Source organism: Trematomus bernacchii, unplaced genomic scaffold (assembly GCF_902827165.1).
Source record: "Trematomus bernacchii unplaced genomic scaffold, fTreBer1.1, whole genome shotgun sequence".
In the NCBI taxonomy this organism is placed as follows: domain Eukaryota; kingdom Metazoa; phylum Chordata; class Actinopteri; order Perciformes; family Nototheniidae; genus Trematomus; species Trematomus bernacchii.
Window position 1 is genome coordinate 26,602,553 of NW_022988043.1, and position 14,510 is coordinate 26,617,062.

Consider the following 14,510-nt stretch of genomic DNA (forward strand, 5'->3'; position numbering starts at 1 on the left):
ACTCACCAACATTCTATATTTACATTCTAAACAAATAGAGTATGCTTAAAGACTGAAACAAATGAAGTAGCACGTGATCACACTTTAGTAACCTTCGGTATGACAAATGGAAAACTGTCAAAGAAGTTGTGAGAAATAAGCGTTGGTGTGTCCTTCTTTAATAAGGGCTTAGTATCAACCCTTGACGCGAATTGGGTCTTGACCTTAATGTGAATGTAGCAGTTCGTGTATAATACCACATTTGCTATTAAATGTAAGATACATATTCATTTCTTATTTTTTCAGACTTCCTTATTTAAATTCAACCTCAAATTTTAGAATATGCTGCTTTTTTAATTAAATGTATTGTAAAGGTATGGGTAAATAGTCTTTTCAGATGCAAACAACGCTGACAGTGAGCCAGACTCCTACAGTCGCTGCCTTTTCCCACATTATTCAACAAAGTAACATCACATGTGGCTCACATTAGCATAACAGTCATATGCAGCCCTATCTTTGGTGTGGTATCACTCAATGCTAATGATTTAGCCTCTAAGCCTGGGTGTATATTATCAAGACAGCAATGTCAACAGGTCGCCATTGTCTCGTGGAGGAGCCCAATCTGCAACTCCATGCAGGCAACTTGAAAGATTAGCATCACAGTGTGGGCTGCAGGAATGCTGGCTCTGACTCATGGAGGGTCTTCAGATGCCTTAACCTCTGTGAATGTGTTAGATGTGTGGTGTCTCTGTACATACCAGTCATAGTCTTGGGGAAGGGGGGTGCTCCCTTCAGCCCCAGGTAGGAGAGATAAGTTAGATAGGAAGAGTAGAAGAGATATGCGGAGGGGAATAAGAAAGGCTAGGAGAGAAGGAGGTAGGGGAGGGGGCCAGCAGCGGAAAAGTACAGCACATTCCTCCATCCCCCGCTCCCGTGTCAGCTGGGCATGATTGTGATGGAAAGCCTGAGACAAAACCTGAAGAGAAACCCCTTCAGCAGCAGGCCTTGTTGCTCTGTCACCCTCTCGTGTGTGTGTGTGTGTGTGTGTGTGTGTGTGTGTGTGTGTGTGTGTGTGTGTGTGTGTGTGTGTGTGTGTGTGTGTGTGTGTGTGTGTGTGTGTGTGTGTGTGTGTGTGTGTGTGTGTGTGTGTGTGTGTGTGTGTGTGTGTGTGTGTGTGTGTGTGTGTGTGTGTGTGTGTGTGTGTGTGTGTGTGTGTGTGTGTGTGTGTGTGTGTGTGTGTGTGTGTGTGTGTGTGTGTGTGTGTGTGTGTGTGTGTGTGTGTGTGTGTGTGTGTGTGTGTGTGTGTGGCATTTCATGGTTTGCGTAACAGTTTGGAATGAAACCCAGGCTGACCCCTGGGAAACAATGCAGCCTTTAATGGGCCTGCGGGTGTGAGTGGAGGGGTGACACAGAGCATCGGGGGTTCTGCACCCGAGATAGAGAAACAGGGTGGAGTTCAAGATGAAGCACTGCTTTTATAACTCTTCATGGTCTCCTCACATCTCATTTCATGACCCTAATATAGCCAAACTACATATTTCTTAACTCAAAGTCATTAAGTGGTTAAAGTTGGAAGATTTAAATAGGTGGTGGTGACATGGAAGTAACATAGGCCAAAAACTCATGTACAAAACTGCTCTCGAGCCACACACACGTTCTGAAAGGCTTAATATGACTCGTCGTGATTTGAAAACTGACCATCAGGTTTGAAATGGTAGAGTTAAAGCAATGACCGTGGTAATAGTAACGCACCATGTTGTCCAAACTTTGGTTGCTATGGATAAAGTTGCAATGACCGTACGGTCTTAAGATCCTGATTAGGTTTCTGACCACAGGCTCTACTTTTCTTGGGATTATACAAATGTGAGAGATAGTTGTTTAGGTCAAACTACTCTTTACAAACTAAATGTATTTAGGCTCTCGCTTAAATCCAACTCATCGTGCTTTTGATTGATTCTACTGTATATACATGTGTGACTGTGGGTAGCATGCAGCAGGCCTTCAGGAAGTTAGAACACGTCATGAATATTTCATTGTGATCTACAGGCAGGAGGAGGAGGAGTCATAGGACGTGACAATCTGAGATCAAGTGTGTGAAGGTGTGAATCATCCTGTTTATATGGTGGCCATGCACTTGAAAGACAGGGTGATAGATTTGGCAAATAAGCCAAGTGAAGGCAGCTAATAGCCATTGTGTTTTCCCTCAGTGAGGAAGTCAGGCGTTTCACATAGGCTGGCCGGAGAAATATATGGTTTGAATGTGTTCCCTCAATGAGCACATGGGCTGACAAATGGCTGGCTGAGGAGGTGGCTGTCATTTATTTGATCTTCCTCATGTTTTATGAGGCCAGGGTCCTTCATATGACCTCATGCTCAGCTCTACTTACAGTAACATGTGTAGAGGTGATCCCTATACAGTCAAAAGACTATCCAGATGCACTTTTGTGTGAGGAAGAAGGTTAAGTCCTCTTCTCAGGCTTCATGGAGGTGTCACTCTGCTTCATTCTGAAGCTAAGTAGCTGGAAAGCTCTTTAATGGGACTCTTACTAAACCTGTGCTTAACGGCCCCTCAACTCTCATTTATACTCTGTGCAAACATGGTTTTAGAAAGTTCATGTCATCTTTCTTTTTATCCCAACCAGTCAAAGGCAGAGACACACAGCACTAATGTTTTCCCACCGCTCACAACATGTCCCAATTCTTCTTACTTTTGTATTGTTTACATTTGTTTGAAATGTTATAGGCCAACAATTTCTCACAAAAATAATACGTAAAATAATCAATTATGAAAAAAGTTTTAACATGCACTTTTTAATTGAACTATTTCAGTCTTTATTTCCTTTTTATTTCTAGTGTCTTAATAATAGTGTTTGTTGCATTGATGGAGGAGCCTGAGACTTTTCTGATGATAGAACAGTGTCAGTCATCTCTGTGTGTTGTCGTCCCGCCGTGTGCTCTCAAAAGAGTCAACAGTAGCAAGGCCAGTTCTTTGACTGCGAGGGCTTCCTCTGAGTCGCCGTAACCTCTGTGCTGTATAGAGTTAGTCACCAAAATAGTAAAATTGTAATCCCAGGATGGCCTCCCTGCGTGACGCCCATTGTCTCCGTACAGTGAGGCGGCAGCACATTTAAACCTCACACCATTTAAATGTTAATCTGTCTCTGGGTTTAAGAAGTCCTCAATTCACCATTCATTATCTGGTGGAGGCTTTATGCCATGCACACCCCCACCTACTTCTAATTACCGTTAGTACATGAACCCTGCAGCCTGCTATGAACCCCCACCCCCCATCTGGGAGGCTTAGCTCTCAGCTCAGTCACATGCTTCTAAATTATATACACATAAAAACTCTAATCCTGCTCATTTGAATATGAAAGACAATGTTACTTTGGCCTGTTTATTGTCTCAACATTGTGTCTTTAATCAGCGGTACGTGGCGATTTCAACCTTTTGACAATAGCCCCAATATCAGTTTACCTCCGGTCTGTCCCGTGAGATAAACGCTATCATCTGAGGGGGGGGGGGGCTCTTCAGCTGCTTTATTGACCCCCTTTAAAAGGTTAATGAATCACAACATTTAACATCAACATATAGTATTCTTTTGAGAACATAGACGGTACAAAACATGCATTTAGCATCTGAGATCAGTCAGAAGGTTTTAAATGTTGATGTGAGTTGAAACTTACTGAAGAAGATCCAAATGAAACGGGAAGCCCAGCTAACAAAGCTTAAGGGAAAACTAACATGCATTTGTCAGTGTTTTCACACATTCATAACAAAATTATATTTGAACCATTTGTGCAGATCACATGCTGCCAAACACACAGCACCTGCATTGAAACTCAATCTCATCTTCAGCTAAAGTAAAGAAAATTGTATAATATTAAATGTTACTTTCATAAAATTACAATTAACAATAACACTTTTTTTGGAGCAGAACATGGCACATGAAATGTCACCAAAAGAAGCATGTTTCAACCACAGTGTGGACCAATGTGAATTTGCTATTGTATGATAGCGTAGCATGATTCACCTGGCCAGTCCTGGAGTGTGAGCGTTATGTCAGTTATGTCAGAGTCAGTTATAGGGGGAGTGAGGAAACCTGTCTGCCTTCATTAGTGACTTGGAACAACAGAATCCCATAGCAGGGTAAAGGTCCTGTGTGTGTGTGGTGCAGTTTGTTGCGTTACAGAAGAGTCTTACATGAATCAGATGTCCAGGTTAATCTGGGGCTCAGCAGGCAGTATTAACTGCTGGACAGCAGCCTCAGACCTGTCTACTTCATTGCTCTGTCGCCGCTCATGTGCCAGCTCCTTATGAGCTGCTGTCCAACACCTGCCCAGTATCACTTGTGTTTATCACGACAACCACCTTTCTTCAGAAGAACATTAAAGCTCTTCACATCCAGCAACCAGTGGTGCTGCCTGAGGCCCCGCTCACACGAGGCCGTTAGCGTTTTATGCACAGTATTCGTATTCAAAAAAGTCTTCCGTTCACATGCATTTGTTTCATTTAACGTGTCTGTTCAAACGAGGCCGCTGGAAACTCTGTAGTACATATGCTGGGACTGTAAGTGGCGCTGTACTTCCACACGAGACCGCTCGAAAGCTGTAGTACATATGGCGGGACTGTAAGTGGCGCTGTAACTTCCGCCACAAAATACACCAAAAGCAGCGAGTATAAGATCCCCCCCGGATGTGTGTGAGGCACAAACAAAACAAACAAACGAAGATGGCTGTTATTCGCGCAAGAAAGGAGCTATTTTCGTGGTCCGACGACGAGGTGGAACTTCTTTTAAGTGTAACACTTGAGTATAAGACGACAAAAATACAGGATAATGTAGACTGGGAGTCCTGCAAGCCTAAATATACGGAGATAGCCGACTTATTTCAGGCGCAATATCCGAGGACCCCGACTGAAAAAGATTTCCCTCACGAGAAGAACACAATTTCACAGGGCCAGCTTACAGCGAAACTAAAACAGGTACAAGGGGACTTGTTCGACATGGAAGAGTCGTCGCCCGGACCAAGTTCATCCCCGAGTTTGGAGCATTCCACGGATTCGCCAGAGTCGAGTAGATCCAACGGAACTCTGCCAACTGCTGCGGTTGTGAGTCATCGCAGGGATCTGCTCCAGGTATGTTCATGATTTCAATCTTAAAGGGCTTGCTATATACTATGATGCAGTACCTTCCACTGAAAAACTGAACCGGTTTAAGCTTGGTAAAATTAGAAAGTATTTAGAGCTGTTTTATTTGTAAAATGTATTGAGAGCTATTTCACAACATGCCTTTTGTGTTCTGTTATCTGGTGGCTATGGTCCTATTGTGTATTAATTCAAACTTTCTCTGGTTTATTATAGGCACGGCTGGACGGCCACAGAAGTGACCGCATGAAGAGGAAGCTTCCAGCTGAACATGCGGTGCAGGAAGAGCTGCGATTAAAAAGCCGGATGTTGGACTTAATGGAGGAAGCAACCAGCCGCAGCGCAGCCAGCATGGATCGTATGAACAACACCATGGACAACATTAATGTGACTGTACAGAATGGCCTTTCCCTGATGAGCCAGTTCATGCAAGTTCATACTAACAACAGTGGATATGGACACTTCCAGGTGCCCTCATACCCACCCCGAAGGCCACACACGGCCACACCAAGATTAAACCCCTCTGTACCACACACCCCACAGCAACAATCTCCTCCATATTCATTCAGGCGGTCACTGGATGAGGAGGAGCAGTAAAGCAGTGAGCTTCTTTTTTTTTCACAGCACTTTTTGGTCAAAGGAAGTCTGTAAACATTTTTATTTTTAACTCCACCAGACTTTGTACAAATGGAGAATCACTTTTTTTAAGCCTTTTTTTTTAGCTAGCAAAGGTATTTTTTTCCCTTTTACTGTGTACACATTTATAAATAATGTTATTAATAAAAAACCTTATTAAAATAAAAGAACAGTCTTGTCTTTCATGTAAGGGTCAATGTACTCCGCAAGCACTCTCCTCACTCTCTTTCCTTCTCCCTCATTACAGTCAGTGAGATATCTATATCAGTGTGTGGGCGGCTGTAAGTCCTTTTCACCTTGTAAACCTAATTTTGACTAAATACACCACATTTATGAAAAGTAACCCCCCCCCTAGTGTCAAATATCTGAACTGTGATATGTCACATTGGGCCTTAATGGTAAAGCCCAAACTATTGTTAGGCATATATTATAGTCTCAGATATATAAAAAACATGTCTATGAAGTGTTTTGCTCAAAATACCAAAAAAATTACCCATTATAGCCTCATTCCCTTCTATTTCATCTCTGGAATCAATATGATCAGTATTATGCATTTCACAAAAAGTTTGCATTATGATTTTTATGAATTGTATAAATTCAACTTTGATTCAACATTTGCTTATATTACTTTTACTGAAAATCCTCAAATATTGGTTAAAATACTATTTAGAGAAGGGAAGGTAACACAATCTTAACAGGTTAATATAATAGTTTTTTACTACAGTGTATGTACTATGTTTCGCTAGTGGCCAATACAGTCTGAAAATACCATATAAAAATGTACGGTTCTTTTACTATATGTGTAAATAAATACGGTACAAAATATATATGGACAACCTGACTCGGTAGAATGGGCCATATAACTTCATTCATGAGGATGATGACATTTGTTGCACATTAAGTTCAAAGAAAGTCTGGAAGTGGTTGCAGCCAATTTTATTTTTAGTTTCACACTTTTGACATTGGAGAATCACAGTTATTTGCTTAGTTTCACACATGTGACATGCATTAAAAAGTACTAAAAACAGTTAGGATATAATACAAAAAATCCTGTAACAGTCCTCAGATTTAGCAGCCAGGTACATATACCTAGCCAGGTATATGAATATTGTACAGCAGCCTGTCGCTGAAGGAGCTGCACAGTGAGGACAGGGAATGTAACAAAGAATGTTTATCACATCTTAATAAACACCTTTAAAAAAAATGTACAGTCTATGTACATACATGGTATGGCCTCCTCTTCGTCCACAATCTGTTTTTTCAGAGCAGGGATCTTTCCAGTTTTTAAGTACATGTTTAGCTTGGAATTAGCAAAGACCCGTGCATCATGCACACTCCCAGGCCACTTTACCACGACATCCATGAATCGGTACCTGTAATCACAGACAGCCTGTACATTAAAGGAATATTTTCCTTTCCTGTTGATGTAACTAGTGGAGTCGTTAGATGGCTGCTTGATTTCGATGTGGGTTCCGTCCACTGCTCCTAAACATTGTGGCATGCCATGTGTACAATGGAACCCCTCAACCAGATCCGCGGTCTCGGGCTCAGTAAAAGGCAGCTTGATGTATTTTGGACCCAGGTGGATGGTGATCGCTCTGCATGTCTCCCTAATAATGAGGGACAAAGACGGGCGGGAAACTCCGAAGGCGTTAGCAGTCTTCCGTAGCCTTCCCTCGTCGCTCAGGTAATAAAGAACCGCAGCAACCCTTTTCAGTGGATCAATTGGCGCCCTCATGTTTGTAGTTTTCTTCTCGATATATGGGCGCAGTTCTTCAGTCAGGGCAACGACAGAGGCTTTGGACATGCGGAAGTTCTCCCTCCATTCATCGTCCACGACAACGCCATTGACAAAATTGTCCCACCAACTGCTAGTTCTGCCCGGTCTTACCCAAAACTTTCTCCTGGTCGCCCTTCTGGTTGTTCTCCGCGGTGGATTTAGCCACATGTCGTGTATGTGGTTCTTCATGTCCACTAGTTGCTTGTGGTTGTCGTAGAAGCACCGTAGTTGTAGCACTAACATATTAATCATGGTCAGTAGCGTCTGGAGCACAACAGCAACCCTGTGATCCGCCATTCTTGTTGTTGTTGTTGTAGAAACAAATCAGCAATGAGGCGGGGGAGAGGTGGGAAGAGGTGCGAAGAGGCGGGGCTGTCGTTATTTTTTCAGGCAATATTCGTATAGAGGCGATTAAACGGACTCGGTTGACCCCCCAGAGCGTTTCGTTTGCAAATCTATCCACCTTGGGACCCGTTATCGTTTGTGTGGTCAGTTTCTATCGGCCTCGTCTAAATAATAGGGCTATACGCACGCGAAACTATGCAGATACAAGCAGTTTTATCCTCGTCTAAACGGCGCCTGAGGCAACATCTCCTTTCTTTAAAACAATCACTATAGCTTGATGATTCCCTTTGTTCCACCAAAATGATCACATACTGGCTCTAGACTCCTTTCCTATGACCAGTACTGAAGTGTGACTTTATTTAGCTGTTTTCCTTTGAGTGTCAGATTTAACGTCCTTTATTGCACCAGCAAGTGAGTGCCGTCAGAGCCCTATCTGTACTTCTTTTTAATATCTGTTACTTAGGCGCCGTTTACACGAGGAGAAAACTGCTTGTATCTGCATAGTTTCGCGTGCATATAGCCCTATTATTTACACGAGGCCGATAGAAACTGACCCCACAAACGATAACGGGTCCCAAGGTGGATAGATTTGCAAACGAAACGCTCTGGGGGGTCAACCGAGTCCGTGTAATCACCTCTATACGAATATTTCCTGAAAAAATAACGATAGCCCCGCCTCTCCCCACCTCTCCTGCTCACTGCTGTAGCATGGCTGTGTTAATTAAACGCACAAGGGGTTCTTGAATGAAATAATATTATGAAAGGCAAACCAGAATTGTTAACGCCCAATATACTCCTTAAACAAAATAAACAGAGTCAGATTTCATGCATTGATCCATTATATTGACAAAGGAGGATCTCACCCGGTGTTTGTAGAGAATATCTCTCTGAGCGAGTCCTCTCCACGGAGACATGCTCCTCCTCCTGTCAGCAAAAATCTACAGCTCCTCTACCACAACCATCAGCAACAAGTGGACATGGAGAATTACATGAACTACATGTTGCTAAATCCACGGCGGGGCGTAAACAGAAGGGTAGCCATGGCAACATTGCTGCGGGGCTGCTGCGGGCTGCTCTTCTTCGCTGCTTTTGGTGTATTTTGTGGCGGAAGTTACAGCGCCACTTACAGTCCCGGCATATGTACTACAGCGTTTCCAGCGGTCTCGTTTGAACAGACACGTTAAATGAAACAAATGCATGTGAACGGAACACTTTTTTGAATACGCATACTGTGCATAAACGCAAACGGTCCCGTGTGAGCGGGGCCTTATTCAGTCTGTCGTTCAAGCTCTCAAACTAGAGACATTCATAAAGATCATTTGATGAGTCTTATTTAGTTTCTGATGAGTTTCTGATCAGCAAGGCAACGTTGTTACTGTTATCTGACTGCAATAAGGTTGTTTTTGAGGCGAGCATACATTTAAAACATTTGTTTAGATCCCTGTTGATTTAATGTATTCTTCAGTCACCTCCAACGGCTGTCCCAGCCCTGTAGCAGAGGAGCAGTCAGCTGGTGTCATGTTTCCATCACTGCCCATAGAGCTGGAGCGGATAAATAGCGTGACTGCTGCACAGTCATTTGTCCCAGGAATGAATGCCGCTGGTAACCTTTCCCAGTAAAGACAAAAGCCAGATGTTGGTGGGTTTTCTGACCAGTAGGAAATGGGCTTGAGTGTTCTTTAAAGAATAAAGAGCACAAGTGTTACATCATTCTAGTTATTTAATGTTTGATATTTACACACTATATGGCAGGAGTTTGCCTGCTCACCTAATGGGACAACGGGAGAGTGTTGAAACGAAGAGACAGTTGAGGACGAGGATGCGCTGCAGCCTTCTCTCACTCACTGAACATTGGGGGCTTTGGACCCATCAGCCATGTCTGCTTGTGCCCCTCCTGTAACCACTTCATCCAACACATTTTGGTTTACTTGTTTTATTGAAAATGTCTTAACAACATCGAGAGCAGAACATCACACGTCTTTATTTCCCCAATTCCTCTGAGGTGAACCCTCTCTCATAACATGAGATGTTAGCTCTTTGCTTTTTGGGACCAGACTGAGGCATAAGCAGGGCTTTAAAAGAAGAAAAAAAACATCCAACTCCATTTGAAAAACGAAACTGTTTTATTTATTTTTATTTTAAGTGACTAAAATAAGTGAAATATCCCCAAATGTTGTATTTTCATCACTAGAAGAAACATACCAGGCTCTATGTCGAGAATTAAAACAAGACATTAACTTAAAGGGGACGTATTATGCTAAATGCACTTTTTGATGTCTTCTATACATAAATATGTGTCCCCGGTGTGTCAGGGAACTCACAAATGCCCCTTTCACACCAACGCTGTTCCAGGGCCGGTTCGGAGCTGGAGCTTGAAAAGCACCATTTTTTCCTGTTCACACCGCAGCGGAGCCGCCTCTAATGGCGCATTTCCACTACACGGCCTCGCTCGGTATGGCTAGGCCTCGTTAGGACTGGCTCACTTTATGGCGCATTTCCATTACAGTTTAGGAACTGGGGTAGTATCTATAGTAACGCAGTGTAGGCGGAGCCGTGACGTCATCTTCAATGAGAACCCCAGAAAAACAACACAGCCGTTAGCTGTTAGCACTCAGAGCTCACAGCTCCTCATATATGTTCAGAAACTAGACAAAAGTTAAACAAGTACAAACCACAGACTGTCTGTTTCATGGCGAATACAGTCGCTGGTTTATTTATGTCTGTATAGGCCGTTGTTGTGAGTGTGGACGGAGCATACACTGCGTTAGCTTAGCCAATCTCCATTTAGAAAACACGCATTTTAAAAGGTTTTTCACCTGCCGTCTGTCTGCAGACTTGTCAAAGCATTAATTCATGGTTTTTACTAACCGGTATCAGTATGTTGTTACTTCGGCATCATTTTGAAACGTGTATTACAATTAAATCACGGTCAAATATGTTCATCTTGTTGTAGTTGTAGCCCCCTTGCCAGCGATGCTCTCTCTAGTTTAGCATACTCAGCCCGAATCAGCCTGGTTGTTGGCCCGGAAAGAACCTCGATTTTATGAAATAGTACCCGCTAGCCGGTACTGCGCTAAGTGGAAACGCAACCAAAAACGGGCCCCGCACGGCTCGGCACGCTTAAAGCGAGCTCCGCGCTGTAGTGGAAATGCGCCATTAGCTCCGGAATCCGGTTCGTTTCAAGCACCAAAAAGTTGTCGGTCTAGAAAGCAAGCACCGCATACATCACGCTTACGTCGGATCTGGGCTGTGTCCAAATAACATGCGACATCCGCCTTTCCGCCAGCTTCAACATGATCTGTGGAAATAACATTGAGAATCAGTTTTAATGTTATACCATGGTAATTAATGCTGCAAAGCTGGGTATTTTGAGCTTGGCGCATGCAGAGGCTAACAACAGCTAGCTCTAACGCCATCGAATAGGATGTATATTTACCTTCTTTCTCCTACGGAATCGTCATTGAATGTAGCATGTAACGACTGTAAAGTTGGTAGTAAAGTCGTCCCATTTCTTCCATTTCGTTTCGACAGAGCAAAGCGAGTAGCGCTTCAATACAATCGGCCATTGTTGTTGTTGTCGATGTGAGGGGGTTCCGTGCGGTTTGGCTTTATGAAGCAGGCACGCAAACGGTTACGTCATGACGCAAACGATGACGCAATGACGCAGCACCAGTCGGGCTCTGAGCGGTGTGAACAGAGCGGGAGCTGAACCGAAGAACCGGTTCCGAACCAGAAAAGCTCTAGCTCGGAGCTAGAACGGGAAAAGCCTTGGTGTGAAAGGGGTAACAGTGTCAGAAAACAAAACCCTCTATCTTTTCCTCCGTACCCACATCTCCAAAAAAGAAAAAGGGGGGGTGTTAAGAAGCAGATCCAGAATGTTCACTCCTATAACGTCATTGGCGACATCTGGCCGACGTGACACGTCCTAACCTATCGTCTCCGGCACACGTGACACGTCCCAACCTATATTCTCCGGCACACGTGACACGTCCCAACCTATCGTCTCCGTATACACAGTCGCAGCTGTGTGTCTGTGTATACAGCAGGATGTCTGCTGGAGGCTTAGAGTAAAGTTGTTATATATATATAAACACTTAAGAAAGAACATGCCAAGCTATGTGCTGTATCAGAAACAATGCGCGGCGTGTTTTGGGAGTAATATGCTGTGTGTTTACATTAGCAAGCATGCTAACACTCAGAGCTAACCATGGAGCTAACGCTGTAGGCTACTGGAGAGAAATATGTGTAACGTAATGGCCTTGTGGTAAACCCTGCGAAAGAGAAAGGTTTGAGCTCCATACTGTTTCAGAAATAAAGCTTGAAGTGGTTAGGAGCATAACATGGCATTTAATCACCGCAGTGTTTAGCTGAGCTTCTCCCGGTAGAAATCTCTAGCAGGGGAAATCTGCGTGACGCTACAAAGGGGCGTGGCTAGCAGAATCAGCCTTTTTGGAACAGGGCTGCAAAAGAGGGGTATGAGCAGTATGAGGCATGCTACAATGGGTGATCTGTTTGGTATTTTAAGCAAAACACTTCACAGACATGTTTTGTATAGATATGCCCCTACAATATATTTTTCCAATATAGCATAATAGGTCCACTTTAAGTGTCTCACCTCAGACTGTTTCGCCCTCATGCACCTTCACATTGTTTGTGATTTATTGATTATTAGCTTTGGTTCAAGGTTTTATTATTTTGATATCCCATTAAATGATCCCTGCCCCACAAAGGCTCTGTCTGACAGATACCTGGTGAAGCTGCCGTTAAGGATTACTGCAATCTATTTATTCTTTTAAAATTCCTATTTCATGCAACCAACATTGCAAACACTGTATTTGCTCAGGACTTCCTATTAGAGTGGGAGAACCTTTAAAGAAACGGATTCTTAGGAATCATATTGGACATGTATCAGTCCAACCTGATCCCAGATCAGCGGCAGGCCACATTCCTGCTTCAGCCAGTCTTTGCACTGCAAGGCTATTCTCTGTAACCATGGCGTCCAACCCATCTGCTCTCAGCGGCTGTCAGCAAGGGGGGGGTTGTGTGTGTGTGTGTGTGTGTGTGTGTGTGTGTGTGTGTGTGTGTGTGTGTGTGTGTGTGTGTGTGTGTGTGTGTGTGTGTGTGTGTGTGTGTGTGTGTGTGTGTGTGTGTGTGTGTGTGTGTGTGTGTGTGTGTGTGTGTGTGTGTGTGTGTGTGTGTGTGTGTGTGTGTGTGTGTGTGTGTGTGTGTGTGTGTGTGTGTGTGTGTGTGTGTGTGTGTGTGTGTGTGTGTGTGTGTGTGTGTGTGTGTGTGTGTGTGTGTGTGTGTGTGTGTGTGTGTGTGTGTGTGTGTGTGTGTGTGTGTGTGTGTGTGTGTGTGTGTGGTAAGCAGAGAATATGTGCTCCCACTGAATTCTCAGCTTCCTGAGTGAGTTTGATCATGTGCATTATGTAGCCTGGAGGTAGATGGGGATTAGGGGAAGATTTCCAACAGCTCTCTCACTTTGCTGTCTTAACAGTATGAGAGCACCTTCATGATTAGTAAAGTAGCTTCATGAAGAAGGTCCCCAGTCTCTCTGATCCCCTCGCACACGTACGGTCTCCCAAACATCCAACGTCTTTATTAAATCACTTTCGTTTTTTCTTGTTTCGAATGTCTCATTTCCAGCCTTTATAAACCCGCAACACATACAGTGTCATTTCTAGTACTTGTTTCAGGACACTTTGTTAGGGATCGACCGATATGGCTTTTTCAAGGCCAATACCGATTATTAGTAATCAAGGAGACCGATAACCGATATTTGGAACCGATATACATTTGCAGTAAAATCAGAAAAGCTTGGTGTCAAAATGTAGAATAACAGAACTTCTTTGAAATGCCTTTTTATGTTTAATGAACTTTTCAACATCTTAAAACTGGTTTCCTCTCTGTGACCCTGAGTAAAGTAAATGAAGTAAAAATAAAAACGACTAAAACTTGTTCTGAACTTCTGATATTTGAGTCTCACTCATTTAGTAGTCCCAATTCAGCAGCACCAGATTGTGGTGCAGAAAGCAGAGTTGCTGCGAGGCTCCACTAGCAGCCGTCACAGTCCCAGTACCAGCGCGTACCAGTTTCTCCGCTGCGAGACGCTACCCGCCCCCCCCCCCCCCCCCCCCGGTCCCTTTGTAACTGGGAAACTGATAGAATTGGATCATAAGATCATGGTGTTTTTGCAACTTCAGCATAGGGGATTGGGATGTTTATTGAACTTCAGCTTTCAACTGATTTACCTTGGAAACACCGCTCACTGTTGCTGCTGCTTGCCTCTGTCTGTGTCTGCGTTCTTCGCACCTGCCTGTAATCTGAGAAGGTCCCGCCTTTCTGGCTGGCTGCAGCCCGGAAAATCTTCAGTATTGATTGACACTTCAGTAATAGCCTATCAGATAGCGCTGTGGGCGGGACATTGCTCATGAACAGTGGTGACTGCAGCCAGAGAAACGGCCGCATCAGAGCCAAAGTTGTATCGGCAATTTGATTTAAAAAAAAGGCCGATACCGATAATCTGTAAAATGCGGAATATCGGTCTCGATAATCGGCCAGGCCGATAATCGGTCGACCCCTACACTTTGTGCCACAGGACCACTTCCTCAGGTCTTTAAATATG

General features: G+C 43.7%; 2 protein-coding genes across 4 annotated transcripts in view; both read left to right on the forward strand.

Moving 5' to 3' along the window:
* LOC117472959 (nuclear receptor subfamily 6 group A member 1-A) overlaps positions 1–14,510 on the forward strand; it is a 97,522-nt gene that overhangs the window by 69,665 nt on the left and 13,347 nt on the right. The gene's annotated exons all lie outside the window — the stretch shown is intronic.
* Positions 4,614–5,897, forward strand: LOC117472961. Its single transcript, XM_034118422.1, has 2 exons — positions 4,614–5,115; positions 5,341–5,897. Exons 1-2 carry the CDS (start codon positions 4,675–4,677, stop codon positions 5,719–5,721), a joined length of 822 nt encoding a protein of 273 aa, XP_033974313.1. The 5' UTR covers positions 4,614–4,674; the 3' UTR covers positions 5,722–5,897.

Coding starts and splice junctions, on each gene's coding strand:
- LOC117472961 (XM_034118422.1), top strand. CDS start 4,675: ATGTGTGTGAGGCACAAACAAAACAAACAAACGAAGATGGCTGTTATT. Junction 5,116..5,340: donor ATCGCAGGGATCTGCTCCAG/GTATGTTCATGA, acceptor GGTTTATTATAG/GCACGGCTGGACGGCCACAG.